Source organism: Coregonus clupeaformis, chromosome 24, assembly GCF_020615455.1.
Source record: "Coregonus clupeaformis isolate EN_2021a chromosome 24, ASM2061545v1, whole genome shotgun sequence".
Lineage (NCBI taxonomy): Eukaryota > Metazoa > Chordata > Actinopteri > Salmoniformes > Salmonidae > Coregonus > Coregonus clupeaformis.
Genome location: NC_059215.1, coordinates 9,606,235 through 9,621,524, shown reverse-complemented (window position 1 = coordinate 9,621,524; position 15,290 = coordinate 9,606,235). Strand labels below are relative to the sequence as shown.

At 43.3% G+C, this 15,290-nt stretch overlaps 1 protein-coding gene across 8 annotated transcripts in view; it reads left to right on the top strand.

Annotated features, from left to right (window-relative positions):
• The first annotated feature begins 926 nt into the window (after positions 1-926).
• Positions 927-15,290, top strand: part of LOC121538503 (segment polarity protein dishevelled homolog DVL-1) — a 36,653-nt gene continuing 22,289 nt past the window's right edge. For 7 of the 8 annotated variants that reach the window (XM_041846593.1, XM_041846592.1, XM_041846590.1 and 4 more), the window contains exons 1-4: positions 927-1,342; positions 8,364-8,433; positions 9,770-9,891; positions 14,971-15,089. In XM_041846593.1, the coding sequence (XP_041702527.1) occupies positions 1,173-1,342; positions 8,364-8,433; positions 9,770-9,891; positions 14,971-15,089 (481 nt within the window). In that variant the 5' untranslated portion in view covers positions 927-1,172. The remainder of the gene's footprint in view (positions 1,343-8,363; positions 8,434-9,769; positions 9,892-14,970; positions 15,090-15,290) is intronic. The other variant, XM_041846594.1, reaches the window with a different exon arrangement.

Below are 15,290 nucleotides of genomic sequence, written 5' to 3'. Positions count from 1 at the left end.
AAAGTGTACAAAGTGGTATACTGGTACACTGAATTTATTCATATGAAGAAAGATATTGGTTAAATGACATTTTATTCAAGAAAGAGCCTCGCAATAAATAATTATTAGGAATTCATCTTGGTTTCTTGAAAATAATTCTAAGTAACAACAAATAAATTGGCCACAGGTATTTGTTAGCATAGGTTAGAAACATGCCACATTCATTCTATAGTTTTCTTCACTCACTGGCTGTGGCTAGACTTTCTGCCTACACTGTACAGCAGCGCAACACTACCACCTACTGTCACAAGTTGGACGCAGAGGTGATCAAGAAAGTCTGCACATTTTGATGATAATATTGATTATGATGATGATCACTTGTTAATATTATAATAATCATTGTAGTTAATTTGTGATTTTAAAATGGATTTAGAATGATTATATTATCAGCTATTATTAGATAGATAGTTACTAAGTTGTGATAATTAGATTACCGTAATGTAGTCTAATAATAACAAAGATAATGACAGTAATAATATAATAATAAGTAAATAGTAATATTATGTAATTTTGTTTTCAATATAATTATCAATATGATCAACAGTTAATACAAACTATTATTACTGATAAAAACAATTGTAAATAACTGTGTTACTATTGATATACAGTAGCCTATGGTAAATTAGAAAGGTCTTACAGCCTTGTGTAAAATCCCCACCAAAGGTTTACTGAATAGAATGTGTCCTCCAATCCCCGCTTTATGGATGGTGCACTGCAGACTGCAGAACACTGTCTGTGACTAGTACTGCATGATGGGGAACAGTGGGTCTAGCCTAAACACACCACTAGATGACAGCACTGTCTAACGAATTACTGGAAAAAATATAAATATTCCCAACTCAATATCGCAAGGATGTGGACCGTCCCTTCCTGTTTTAGTACCGAGAGAGCCACCGTACCGAGACACATTGGAGCTGGAATACAGTCACTTATGACTCGATTATGGTTAGATTTCTGCTTATTTGATCAAATACAAGGTTATTTATTTTCCAGCGTGAGGTCTACAGTTATATTTATTAATGATGTCACGGCAGCGTTTCGTCTTATTAGGTAGCTAGATAGTCTCATATTTATTATTGCGCTGCCAACCCTTGTTCCTTTCCTGTGTCAATGATTGTCCTATCCTCACTCTTATGGCGGAGACTAAAATAATATATCACATTGACGAGGAGGAGACTCCTTATCTAGTGAAATTATCAGTTTCTCCTGAGAAAGTCACTTTAGCGGATTTTAAAAATGTCCTCAACAATCGTCCAGTCAATAGCTACAAATTCTTCTTCAAATCCATGGACCAGGATTTTGGGTAAGAAGCCACCCATGAATAGCCTATATTTTATTCCTGTGTATGTTGCAGTCTTGTTATTGTTATCATAGAAGTATAAACGTAGCTCAGCCCTAATTGGTTATTACACAGACACAACCATGTGTCCAATTTCACAACAAAGGTTGCAACATTCTAACATTTGCGCAAGACTGGTTGTGTCATGTCTGATCCGCAGTTGGCACCTGTTCATTGTATCCAATGCGCAATAGAATAGGTCCTTTGAAGTTCGGACCCGTAACACCAATATCCCATAGGACATTAAACGCGATTACGCTTTTATTGTTGTCGATGTTGGTTATAGGCTACTGTAGTCCACACAAAAGTTATTATATCTCATTTCGAAGGTTGTGCTGTGTTGTCATCGTCATGTAGTAATAAGCCCATCTAACTTGATGATATAGATGTTACGTTGACAAATCCTCCACATGTTTACTGTGTGGCGCGAGTTCGGGATCGATTCCAAATGAATTATTGCCAGACATGTTTCTCTTGTGTGTTCATGACTTTGTAGCACTTATGGCAATAGGGAATAAACAGAAAGAAGCGAAGGAAAAGCAGAATAGAGATTGATGCCGATAGAAAATGGTCACATATTAACTGTAGCCAATCATGATTTTCAGGAGACAATCATCAAATGTGACTGCATGACTATATGATGAGAACTTTGACATATATATGTCATGTTAATCTTATTTGATTTAATGGGATAGGCTAAAACGTAATCCGATGCGTCAAATAGGCATCCAATGGACTGAAATTGTCACAGTAGGGATCCTGTAGCCCTCTCGTGTCCCTCTGTTTTACACGCACAGACGAGCACGCGCACGAATACACACGCATACACACGCACAAAGGTAATTTCCTCCGATTCTAGGCAGAAGGTTAATCAAGCGAACATACATTTTCATGGAAATCATAACGCGCCGTATGCTCGACATACATGTTATATAACGAATGGGTTGAACAGCCAAAAGCTCACTCTTCGTTGTTGGGATTTTGCACATTTTCTGCCATTTTGCCATGCGACCGTAGGCCGCAAATCAGCTGAAAATGCCTGAGTAGAAACATGGCTGCCCGGTAGAAGAGCACTCCCAGAAAGAGGCGAGTGCCGTGGACTGACGGCCTGCAATAATTGTCAAATAGCACTAAAAATCGCGCAAACCTTTTTTATTGACAAACATCATGTAGGCTAAATCAGTCGAACAAGCTCAGCTGGTCAACACCAATACTCTATTGAACATTAAATGTAATTAATAACGCGTATTTTAATTACCATTGTCACTTAATAGTTCTGCCTATTGTCCTGTGAATGTACACTACAGTTCTATTGGCCAGTAGATGGTCTGTGGTTAGTGGTAGCAATTATTGAATTGCATTGTTGCCTGTCAGACATTTAATTTATATTCACTGATATCAAATAAATGATAGTCTGATTGGTTAGATGTTAAACATGATTTTTCACACGTTAGCCTACAGCCTATTTTCACTGATATTTTATTTTACTGTACAAGGGATTTATCCTCTGTTCTTTCAAACGGTCTAGTATTTAGAAGTAATGCAGGATACATTCATGAATAATTCACCATAGGCCTACATGCAATATATAAGTATGTTTTTATTCTTAGATGTAGTATTTCCTCTCACCCTTTTCATTGCACTCAGTATTATGTTGTCATCGCTCAGTCTTTCTGCACAGACAGATCTCCCCAGACAGGCAGCTAGGTCTATAGAGATGGTAATATTTTCTTGTTATGGTCCTGTTAATAGAATGTTTGACCTCTCCTTTCCCCCTCTCCCTGACCCCATACATTCAGACAACATGGACACCTTTAATAGCTGTAGGTCAGAGGTTCACTTATTATAGAGTCATGCTTGGAGGATGACATATTTGTGTTAATGTCTGTTTCTCCTCTGACAAGCTGTCACGCACAGTCACACACACAGCACACATGGCACCACATGCACTCAAACACACGCGCACAGGCGCAGACACACAGGGGCACACACACACACACACACACACACACACACACACAGGCATAACTCTGTAGAAGACCTGACTCCATCTGGTGTGAATATGATTGTATTTCCCTTATTTGGTTTGAGTCATCACATTAACATTGACTCATTCTGAAACCTATTATCTTAGTCAGTGACTAATTAATTTAGCTTTATTCCATTTACCAAAAGGTGCTATTGTTTCCAGTTATTCTACTTTTGAAGATGTTTTGAGGCGATTTCACAGCCAAACTGTATTTAGTACAACACTATCATAAACATCAGAGGAAGAAACCCACACACAGAGAGACAGGCAGTCCTCTGTCTCTAGCACAGGGACGTCATATCGTCATGTCAGACATTCCCACAGCAGGCAGCACGACCTTGTGAGGGAACTGTTTTTCCCTGGTAGCAGGTTAGTTAGTTGGGTCTATACTGTGGCCTCAGCAGGGCCTTCCTGTCCTGTCCCTGTCCCTCAAGTCACAGCCAGGGCAGATTGACCCATGGGACCCCAAGTGAGGGGATCCACCATCTGATTATGGAAACAAATACAACATGTTTGTTCTAAAGAGTTACAGTTAGGGTTAGACCTCCACGTTACGGATTTCTGTTCTTGATTGCAGTGCAGTGTTAGGCCTAGTGCCATGGTCCACCTTCCACAAGGGCCAGTGCAGTGGTGGTATTGGTCTTGTCATTTCAATCAACAAATTCCATGATAATTGTAGCATTGTTAAAGTAGATAAGTAGGCTACACTGAAAATCGCATGTGCAAGTGAAATCATTGAGCAGCGTTGTACTCAGTGTACTGGCTGTATACAGTATGGGAACAACACAGCCGGTCAGGGACACATAGAGGATAATATGGCTGGTGTACTGCATAGACACAGACAGTATAGCTGTTAGAGAAATTAACTAGGGAATAACAAGACTCCAGTAGAGAGGGAAAACATGGAATCCCTTGCAGTTATAGACAGTGTTTGATATGTAAATGTTCAGTCAGTGCAAGGTCTTACATAGAAGACACCCTGTTGTGAAGGGGAAGCAAGCAATTTTTTATTTCATTGTAATAAAATTATAGATTTGTGCTGATAATACCAGTATTAGTGAATGTGGACTACATGGAATTTATGCTTTTTTTGTCCAGAAAATGTATTTAGTCCATCTGTGTATGATTATGCAAATATATTTTTTGCTTATATCTCGTGAAATATTGTGTGTCTGTAATTTCCAGTTGAAGCATAGATTTGTGTAGGATAGAATGTAAATCTGGGTTGCTGTTGAGTTTTTATCCCACACTGTCCTGACAAAAGACTGCATTATAATGTTGTTCAACCACATACAAATGCCGGCCAATACCGTAAATGCACAATTCGAGAGCTTTGAGGTTGATATCATAGAGATCCTATTAAATTACTGTTCGTATTCTAATTCCTAATTCTATGGTTGATATGCTGTTTTGTCATGGCAACGGTTGAGCTGTTTGTTTGAGACCTCAGTAAAACCTTTGTCATAAAGGATCACTGAAGGTAATGATATAAGGAAAGGAAGTAAGTGCTCTTGGCATGAATGAGGATACTCAGCTGCATATGGAGGGTCAAATCTGCTGTTTTTCCACATGTGGTACCTCTACCTCACTTGAAATGTTAATGTTGTTATTATTACAGTACAATAACTTGATATGTTTAAGATCCTGAGGTTTCAGGAATAGCACTGAGCTAAGGTTGAAGAACTGATCCTCTTGAATAATTAAATACATTTTCATTCTAATTTTAATCACAAATATTTTGTGCACTGTTGTGGCGAGTGAAAGCTTTGGACTATGGGCCTGCTGTGTACAGCCGGCTGGTCGGTCGCCCCTCCTGACCCTGTGCTGTTGGGCAAGACTATAACTAGCTTTCCTCCTGCCCTGGGCATAGTTAAACTCCTCTAATTCCTACAACACACACACACACACAACACACACACACACACACACACAACACACACACACACACACACACACACACAACACACACACACACACACACACACACACACAGCCAGCCAGCCCTGCCTTACCGTGGCCCACCACTACATTATGCAGCAATCTCCCTGTAAATCTTGTGTCATTATCCTGTGAAATCTGTTAAGACTTGTTTAAGCTGCCGGCTTTGAGAAGTGAGAGTTGTGATGACGGAAACCCAGTGTCTGACACGTGTCCCATTTTAAACTGAGCTCTCCTGTGTGTGTGTCACCTACCCACTTGGGCACAGACGTCAATTCCATGTCTATTCCACGTTGGTTCAACGTAATTTCATTGAAATGACTTGGAAACAACGTTGGTTCATCCAGTGTATGCCCAGTGGGTAGCTACTGGAAGTATTTCTGGGGATCTCGGTGTAGAAAATTCAGTTTGAATATGAAAGTATGCATGCAGAAAAGTCATGGTTTACAGAGTGCACATCATTTTGTTTCCTTTGGACGTGTGTCTGGATTCCTTTGGTTTTAATGCTTTTAACAGAGAGAGAGGCAGAGAGAGCGAGTGAGAGGCAGAGAGAGAGAGACTGAGAGGCAGAGAGAAAGAGAGTGAGAGAGAGATTGTTACAATTCATGTTGTATCTAGCTTATTTTATCAACTTATTACACTAAAACAGGATCCTTGACCACTAATTTACCAATATGATGTTAAATTTGGAACAGGATTAAATTAGCACTGCTAATAATATATCAGAGGCCCATCCCAAGACCTTAGGAGTTAAAAAGCGCTGACTTTGACTATAGGCTATTTGTTTGTATTGACCGCTCCCACATCCTCCTAAGTTACCTTCAGTTGGTCATGTGGCTATAGACAGAGGATGTATACACTTCCTACCAAATGATGAGAATCACACCCCCTCTTCCTCTCTGTGGTGGAACAGAACAGGCCACACACACAGCAGCATTCTGTCTCTGTGTTAGTCAGTTCCAGCCACAACTGTACGTTATCTCTCTCTACCACTCCCACAGTACAGTACAGTATAATACAGCCGCAACAGGACACAGTCACTCGCTGTCGTCATGTGAGTAGGAACTCACAAATCAATGGAGCAGCAGTTTCATAGAAATGCTGTATAAAGACTTCATCAGACGCTCTGTTGCTTTTCTTTCAAGTAGTCTCTTTGTCCTGTTCATGTTCCAGGACTCCCTGGAAAACAGTGAGTTGTTGCTGGTGGACTATCCTGGTTAGATAAAAGATCACCTGAACTGATCTTTTCAGAACTTTTCAGAATTCACACCTATATTATATTTTATTCTCCCACCTCTGAGATAGGCATAACTACAGCCCAGGACTGTAGCCCAGGACTGTAACCCAGGACTGTAGCCCAGGACTGTAACCCAGGACTGTAGCCCAGGACTGTAACCCAGGACTGTAGCCCAGGACTGTAGCCCAGGACTTTAACCCAGGACTGTAACCCAGGACTGTAGCCCAGGACTGTAACCCAGGACTGTAGCCCAGGACTGTAACCCATGACTGTAGCCCATGACTGTAGCCCAGGACTGTAGCCCAGGACTGTAACCCAGGACTGTAGCCCAGGACTGTAGCCCAGGACTGTAGCCCAGGACTGTAACCCAGGACTGTAACCCAGGACTGTAACCCAGGACTGTAACCCAGGACTGTAGCCCAGGACTGTAACCCAGGACTGTAACCCAGGACTGTAACCCAGGACTGTAGCCCAGGACTGTAACCCAGGACTGTAACCCAGGACTGTAACCCAGGACTGTAACCCAGGACTGTAGCCCAGGACTGTAACCCATGACTGTAGCCCAGGACTGTAGCCCAGGACTGTAACCCAGGACTGTAACCCAGGACTGTAGCCCAGGACTGTAACCCAGGACTGTAACCCAGGACTGTAACCCAGGACTGTAACCCAGGACTGTGTGTCTGTGTGTTTGTGTATACCCTCGGCCTCCAGACCAGGCCTGCTCTAGTCTGTACTGTGTGACAGGAGCCCAGCAGGTGTGGCTGGTTACTGGCAGTGGTTGCTGCTGAACCCTGTCCCAGGGGTCAGAGGGTAACTGGGAAGTATTTTTGTAGGGAATTTACAGTCTAAGATGTAAATGCTGAAGTAGCCTCACACTCAATCACTCTATTAATACCGCACTGACTCCTGACACCCTGGCGGGTACTACCCTGTCCCTTTTTCAGGGCAACACAACCACTCTCACTATTCTAGGGCTGGGCTGGGTGGATAGGCACACTCTTAGAAAGAAGGGTTCCAAAAGGGTTCTGCGGCTGTCCACATAGGAGAACCCTTTTTGGTTCCAGTTAGAACTCTTTTGGGTTCCATGTAGAACCCTCTGTGGAAAGGGTTCCACATGGAACCCAAAAGGTTTCTACCTGGAACCAAAAGGGGTTCTTCAAAGGGTTCTCCTATAGGGACAGCCAATGAACCCTTTTTGGTTCTAGATAGCACCTTTTTTTCTAAGAGTGTAGGGGATAGCCTATATATTTGGAATTTGATATGATGACGATATGTACAGTTAATTGTGTGCACACGATAAATACAAATTCTATGTATTTCCCCAATGCCCAGACCTGTCACACATACACACATACACAGTGCACACACAGGTTTGCATCGTCTTCACTTTGCTGTTGATCTATGTGCTTGTCCATGTAATGTTTCTGCACTAATATCATGTTGTTGTACTTAGTCAGGGCCATTAATCACTTATGGAGGATGAGGCTCAACATCTATCTGCTTTCAATGGACATAGTCAACAGTAACATGGGGTGCCGAGCCCGTTACGGTCGAAAAGTGGAACATTCTACTGATTAAGCATGAATCACTTGCAGTATGCTCATCTGTGCAGAGCAGGGCAGGGTAGTAGAAATGATTCCTGGGTGTTAGGCTAACAACTGTGTGCTGAGGACTGACTCACTCTCTCTCTCTCTCTCTCTCTCTCTCTCTCTCTCTCTCTCTCTTTCTCTCTGTCTGCGCGTGTGTGTGTTTGCGTGTGTGTTTGCCTGTCCATTCCACAGGGTTGTCAAAGAGGAGATTTCCGACGACAACGCCAAGTTGCCCTGCTTCAACGGGAGAGTGGTGTCCTGGGTGAGTGAGATGAATGGCGCCCCCGCGGCGTCGCCCCCTGTCCCATAGCTCACCTCCCCGTCCCATTGCTCTTCTCTCCACCTCGCTGCGGCTCGTTGGCTCAGCGGTAGCAGAAGATACGTGTAGCGTTACGCTCCATATAGTGTATCTACCTAGAGAGATCACAATAGCACGCCTCCACAGTGCAACACTCGAAGACTCTACAGCATGGAAAGATTCACTTATTGTTGAGCTTCTATGCATAGTGCCTTATACAGGTATGAGCTAAGCCAATGGGAGATGAACCAAGGCATGGTTACACAACGACATCACAACACTGTCCAGGCTGGACAGTTTTACTAGCAATATCATACAGTATCCTACCAACAAATTAGGTCAGTTAACAATGATTTACATTGGGCCTTGTCACAAGTCTAACATAGGCCTACATAATGATACGAGACACAGGTTAGTTTGGTATAGTTGTACATAGTGCTAGTAGCAGTGATGCATACATTATCATGACAGGCTGTACGACATGCCATTCCTGTGAATGATGTCTCGATGACATGCTGTGACGAGGTGATTTACTGTATCACCATCAGGAAACAAAGTCAACTATAACATAGCAGAGTGATTGAACAAGAAAAGTATGGTAAGAGTGGTCCAAAAAATTTTATTAAAATAATTTGTAGTCAGTGTGCCTAACAATCCTCAAAACACAAAAGCTAGATGAAAAGTAAAGTATTGCTAACTCTAAATAGATATTTCTATAAAATGCTGAATTTTATATGAGGTTTTCCCAGTGTCTTAATCATGTTCCAGTGTTATTAGATTCTCCCTCTGGCATGTTCCTTTAACACTCATTATTATGGTTCAAATGAAAGCAGAGCAGCTGTATCTATGGGCCATTTTACATAAGCCTTTGTGCTCACACGCACACACAGTCACCAGTGTGAAAGCAATGTGAGCTGCGACGTTCCCTCTGTTTCCCAATGTATTTATGCATAGCCACCAGCTTTCCTCAGGCCCCTTCGATGCATCTCATTTAATACAGTATCTCTCTTTTATGTCTCTCAGATAGTTATCTTATGTCTGTTTTTGTGTATCTGTGTCTGAATATCTGTTGTGTGTCTCTGAGTCTCTCTCTATGTCTGTTTTTGTGACTGAATATGTTTGTCTGTCTCTTTGTCTGTAGCTCTTTTCCAGTCTGATTCTATGACTGTCTCTGTGTGTATGGCTATGTGTTTGTTTATCTCTATTTTCAAATGTGTCTCTGGTATTTTGTCTCTGACTCACCCCTCTCTCTCTCTCTCTCTCTCTCTCTCTCTCTCTCTCTCTCTCTGTGTGTCTGCAGCTGGTCCTGGCAGAGAGCTCTCACTCTGATGGGGGGTCCCAGTGTACAGAGAGCCACCCAGAGCTGCTACCCCCCCTGGAGAGAACAGGGGGCATCGGTGACTCCCGCCCACCCTCCTTCCAGTGAGTACATGGCACTGGCTCCATATGTGTCCCATTGCACATAAACACCATGCACACATCATTACACAAATTACACACACAAGTACACACGCACACACACACACACACACACATGCACCATGTCACCTTTCTAATTCTCTGCAAGCCATATGCTAATCAGAATCTGGAGAGCTCATCACAGAGATTCAACCCACACGGGGGCCAAGCCGAGTGCACACAGGAGTTGGAGTTGCGTGTGTGTAGGTGGGTGTGTAAGTGTGTAGGTGTGTGTGTAAGTGTGTAGGTGTGTGTGTGCCAGGGTTCACGCTAGCAAACTCTCGCTTACCATGCTCACCAATGAAGTGGCTGCCCTCCCATCCGTGGGGAAGCGCGTTAGTCGGTCTGCTCATCTATGTAGCTAGCTAAGCTTCCTCAAAGCGGCTCCAGAAATAGCCATGATAGGGTAAACATCTTCAGGGAGAGACTGCTGCCATTGAATGCTTCCTATTAGTGTTGAGACACTAAAAGCACCAATCCAGCCTAAATTAATAGTGATGCTAGGTAGCCTTAGCTAGCGCTACACTGCTATCTAGAACCTAAAATGGTTCTTCGGCTGTCCCCATAGGAGAACCCTTTGAAGAACCCTTTTTGGTTCCAGGTATAACCCTTTTGGTTCCAGGTAGAACCCTATTGGGTTCCATGTAGAAACGTTTCCCCAGAGGCTTCTACATGGAACCCAAAAAGGGTTCTCCTATGGGGACAGCCAAAGAACCCTTTTGGAACCCTTCTTTTCTAAGCGTGTAGTCGGCTGTACCTGCGCCAAAACCCCAGTATGTTTCATCCTATAGCTTGTTCTCCATCTTCTTTTTAAATAGCAAGCCAACCTGTTTTCAGCACTGTTATTTCCATGACTGATCAAAACTCATGTTCTCATGCTTTCTCTTCTTTCTGCAGCAGACATATGCAGAGCAATATGTTGGAACATTAAATCACAATATCGAATCGCAATACATACAGTGGGGGAAAAAAGTATTTAGTCAGCCATCAATTGTGCAAGTTCTCCCACTTAAAAAGATGAGAGAGGCCTGTAATTTTCATCATAGGTACACGTCAACTATGACAGACAAAATGAGAAAAAATATTCCAGAAAATCACATTGTAGGATTTTTTATTAATTTATTTGCAAATTATGGTGGAAAATAAGTATTTGGTCAATATCAAAAGTTTCTCAATACTTTGTTATATACCCTTTGTTGGCAATGACACAGGTCAAACGTTTTCTGTAAGTCTTCACAAGGTTTTCACACACTGTTGCTGGTATTTTGGCCCATTCCTCCATGCAGATCTCCTCTAGAGCAGTGATGTTTTGGGGCTGTCGCTGGGCAACACGGACTTTCAACTCCCTCCAAAGATTTTCTATGGGGTTGAGATCTGGAGACTCCAGGACCTTGAAATGCTTCTTACGAAGCCACTCCTTCGTTGCCCGGGTGGTGTGTTTGGGATCATTGTCATGCTGAAAGACCCAGCCACGTTTCATCTTCAATGCCCTTGCTGATGGAAGGAGGTTTTCACTCAAAATCTCACGATACATGGCCCCATTCATTTTTCCTTTACACGGATCAGTCGTCCTGGTCCCTTTGCAGAAAAAACAGCCCCAAAGTATGATGTTTTCACTCCCATGCTTCACAGTAGGTATGGTGTTCTTTGGATGCAACTCAGCATTCTTTGTCCTCCAAACACGACAAGTTGAGTTTTTACCAAAAAGTTCTATTTTGGTTTCATCTGACCATATGACTTTCTCCCAATCCTCTTCTGGATGCACTCTAGCAAACTTCAGACGGGCCTGGACATGTACTGGCTTAAGCAGGGGGACACGTCTAGCACTGCAGGATTTGAGTCCCTGGCGGCGTAGTGTGTTACTGATGGTAGGCTTTGTTACTTTGGTCCCAGCTCTCTGCAGGTCATTCACTAGGTCCCCCCGTGTGGTTCTGGGATTTTTGCTCACCGTTCTTGTGATCATTTTGACCCCACGGGGTGAGATCTTGCGTGGAGCCCCAGATCGAGGGAGATTATCAGTGGTCTTGTATGTCTTCCATTTCCTAATAATTGCTCCCACAGTTGATTTCTTCAAACCAAGCTGCTTACCTATTGCAGATTCAGTCTTCCCAGCCTGGTGCAGGTCTACAATTTTGTTTCTGGTGTCCTTTGACAGCTCTTTGGTCTTGGCCATAGTGGAGTTTGGAGTGTGACTGTTTGAGGTTGTGGACAGGTGTCTTTTATACTGATAACAAGTTCAAACAGGTGCCATTAATACAGGTAATGAGTGGAGGACAGAGGAGCCTCTTAATGAATAAGTTACTGGTCTGTGAGAGCCAGAAATCTTGCTTGTTTGTAGGTGACCAAATACTTATTTTCCACCATAATTTGCAAATAAATTCATTAAAAATCCTACAATGTGATTTTCTGGATTTTCTTTTCTCAATTTGTCTGTCATAGTTGACGTGTACCTATGATGAAAATTACAGGCCTCTCTCATCTTTTTAAGTGGGAGAACTTGCACAATTGGTGGCTGACTAAATACTTTTTTTCCCCACTGTATAGAATCATGAGAATCGCAATACATATTGTATCGGCACCTACGTATCGTGATAATATCGTATCGGAAGGTCCCTGGCAATTCCCAGCCCTACCAGTTAAGAGTTAATAAATATATATTATGAGGTCAGACAATGTGTGGTGTTATTACTACATCGATGGGTTAAAAGCTTAGGCGCAAACTCCGCTTCTCAAATCTTGTTTGACCCTTATGCAAGCACTAGACTTTGACTTCAAACAGACTGATTAAAGATTCTCACTGCACTTGTTAAGAGAGAAACCCCCAAAGCCAAATTTAACAGGAAATGCTGTGGTCCCTGGGCTGTGCTGGAGTTGTTGTTGCCATTATAGCAGTGTGTTAGCTTCTGCAGGGGTCTGTATTGAGAGCATGCAATCTGTCATGTTCCAGTATCTCTTTATCTACTGTTTGACATCCTGGCTTTTTTTGCCCTCTGCGGGCTGCTGCTCCCTGCTGCTTGGCTGTCAGCCTGCCTGATGATTTTATTGTTCGGGCCTCCTCTCTTCCTGCTGTGTCTACTGCCACCTTGTGGTCCAATATGAGCATGTCAGCTCGGCTCCCACACTACAAGGATTTAGCTTTCCTCTTTCTCCCCCCTTCACTTTCTCTCCCCTTGCTCTCTCTCGCTCCCTCTCCCTCTCTTTCAGACAGGCAGTCTTTTTTCTCTGGTCATGAATAGGCCTATGGTGAATTCCCCATAGTGAGCTTCTGTCATTCTCAAAACCTCAGCCTCATTCTGAAAATAGCCAGAATATTATTACCAGTTCATTTTGTTATTGTGCTTTATTCATGTATTTCATGGATCCATTCCTGTATGAATGGCTGTGTTTGATGGAGGATAGAATAGATAGAATAGGTGTTTGGGCTGAGTGTGGTGCAGAGCAGGCAGAATTAATGTGCTTCTGCCTGGTAATCCGGATTAGCGGACACCCATCTCTGTTTCCCGGGGGGGTGGGGGGAGATGATGATAGGAGGTTAGCGGGGTGGGGGGAATCACAGCTGCAGCACCCCATCCCCCTCTCCCAACCCAGCCTCCCTCCCTTGGTAATCTCACACAGGATCAACCGACACAGGCGATCAGCCTACCCCCTACCAGGCTGGACTGCTGCCATAGACACACAATATCCACACCACACTGGCCAATCCCTGCCATAGACAAATAATATTAACATACTGCCCCATCCATGCTTTATCCCTGCCTGAGACAGATAATAACCACTAGCTACAGACACAAAATGCCTCACCTGATCTATACCAGTGACTAATACAGTGTGTGTTTTTGCACAATGTAAGCATTAGCATACATATTTTGACCTGTTCTGGAGAGGCACAGATGCATCATTACATTCAGATGTAGAAACATGTTTACCCTTCATCCCTCTGAGTGAGCATGGCACAGCCGACCACAGCTTGTCTACGCCTGTGTTGCTACTAGTGGTCCTCTGTAGCTCAGCTGGTAGAGCACGGCGCTTGTAACGCCAGGGTAGTGGGTTCGATCCCCGGGACCACCCATACACAAAAAAAAATTATGCACGCATGACTGTAAGTCGCTTTGGATAAAAGCGTCTGCTAAATGGCATATTATTATTATTATTATTACTATGTATATATTTGTTGTTAATGTGCATGCGTCAGCCCATGGCTCCTAAGGCTGATGAGATGGCAGCTTTTATACCCTGAGGACCATACTGCATGAGTTACTTACTGTGTAGTCGTGTACTTGTGTACCTACGTATATGAACACTAGTGTGCGCATGCGTTCGTGTTGCCCGTGTGCGTTCATGCATGATGCATGCATGTATAGGTCCAGTACATCCCTGAGTGTGTATGTGCAGAGAGAGAGCAGTGTTCAGCAGGCTGGGTTGGTTGAGTTGTGTTTCTCACCAGCTTCAGGTTTCCTCGGTGTCTAGTGGTGGGTGGGTTTTACCCTGCTACCCTGAGGCTAAAGCCTCTCACCCCCTCTGATAGGATAACCTTCCCTCCAGCCCTGTACAGTATGAGATGTGTCCCAGCTCAGCCCACACCTGCTCTACCGGTCCCACACACACACACAAACACGCACACCCCTCCACCCTCCATCCTCCGCCCTGCCACAGGCATCATCTGGGCTTTCAATGGCCCTCCTCATTAGTACCAGGCAGCATTGAACAGAATGCATCCCTCTCAGGGTATCTGGTCATTAATGACACTTAGTGAAACACACATCACATACCACACCACAACAACACATCGCTCATGGCCAGAGGGACTGAATTTGAAACAGAGTCATAATTTGTAATAGAATAAATGTGGCAAAAACTAATGAAGACATTAATAAGTGCGTTTCTATAGCTTCCAAAATATTTTGTACAATGGTGGGGGAGTGCCAAGATGGAGGCACAGTGGCTTCAACACAGCACCCCCTATTAGTCATCTAGTGTATATATAAATCATTGGTTTCATTGTGGATCTACAGTAATTAAACATTTTGAATGTGTGTATTTCAGTGCCAATGCGGTGAGCAGTCGGGACGGCCTGGACACAGAGACGGGCACAGAGTCCCTCCTGAGCCACCGTAGGGAGAGGGAGAGAGAACGTGCACGGAGGAGAGCACGAGAGACTGAAAGTGAGTAACAATACACACATGATTGGGATAACTACCTAAGTACAGTATGTATATCATATCAGTATATCAGTATATCATTACACATCATTTTAGCAATATACCTCACACTGCTGACATTGTTCAGTAACACCCCGAAAGGGTAGACTGTAAATTATGTCTAAAACAAATCAGAGGGTTCACATCTTCTGGTGACAGGTAAGT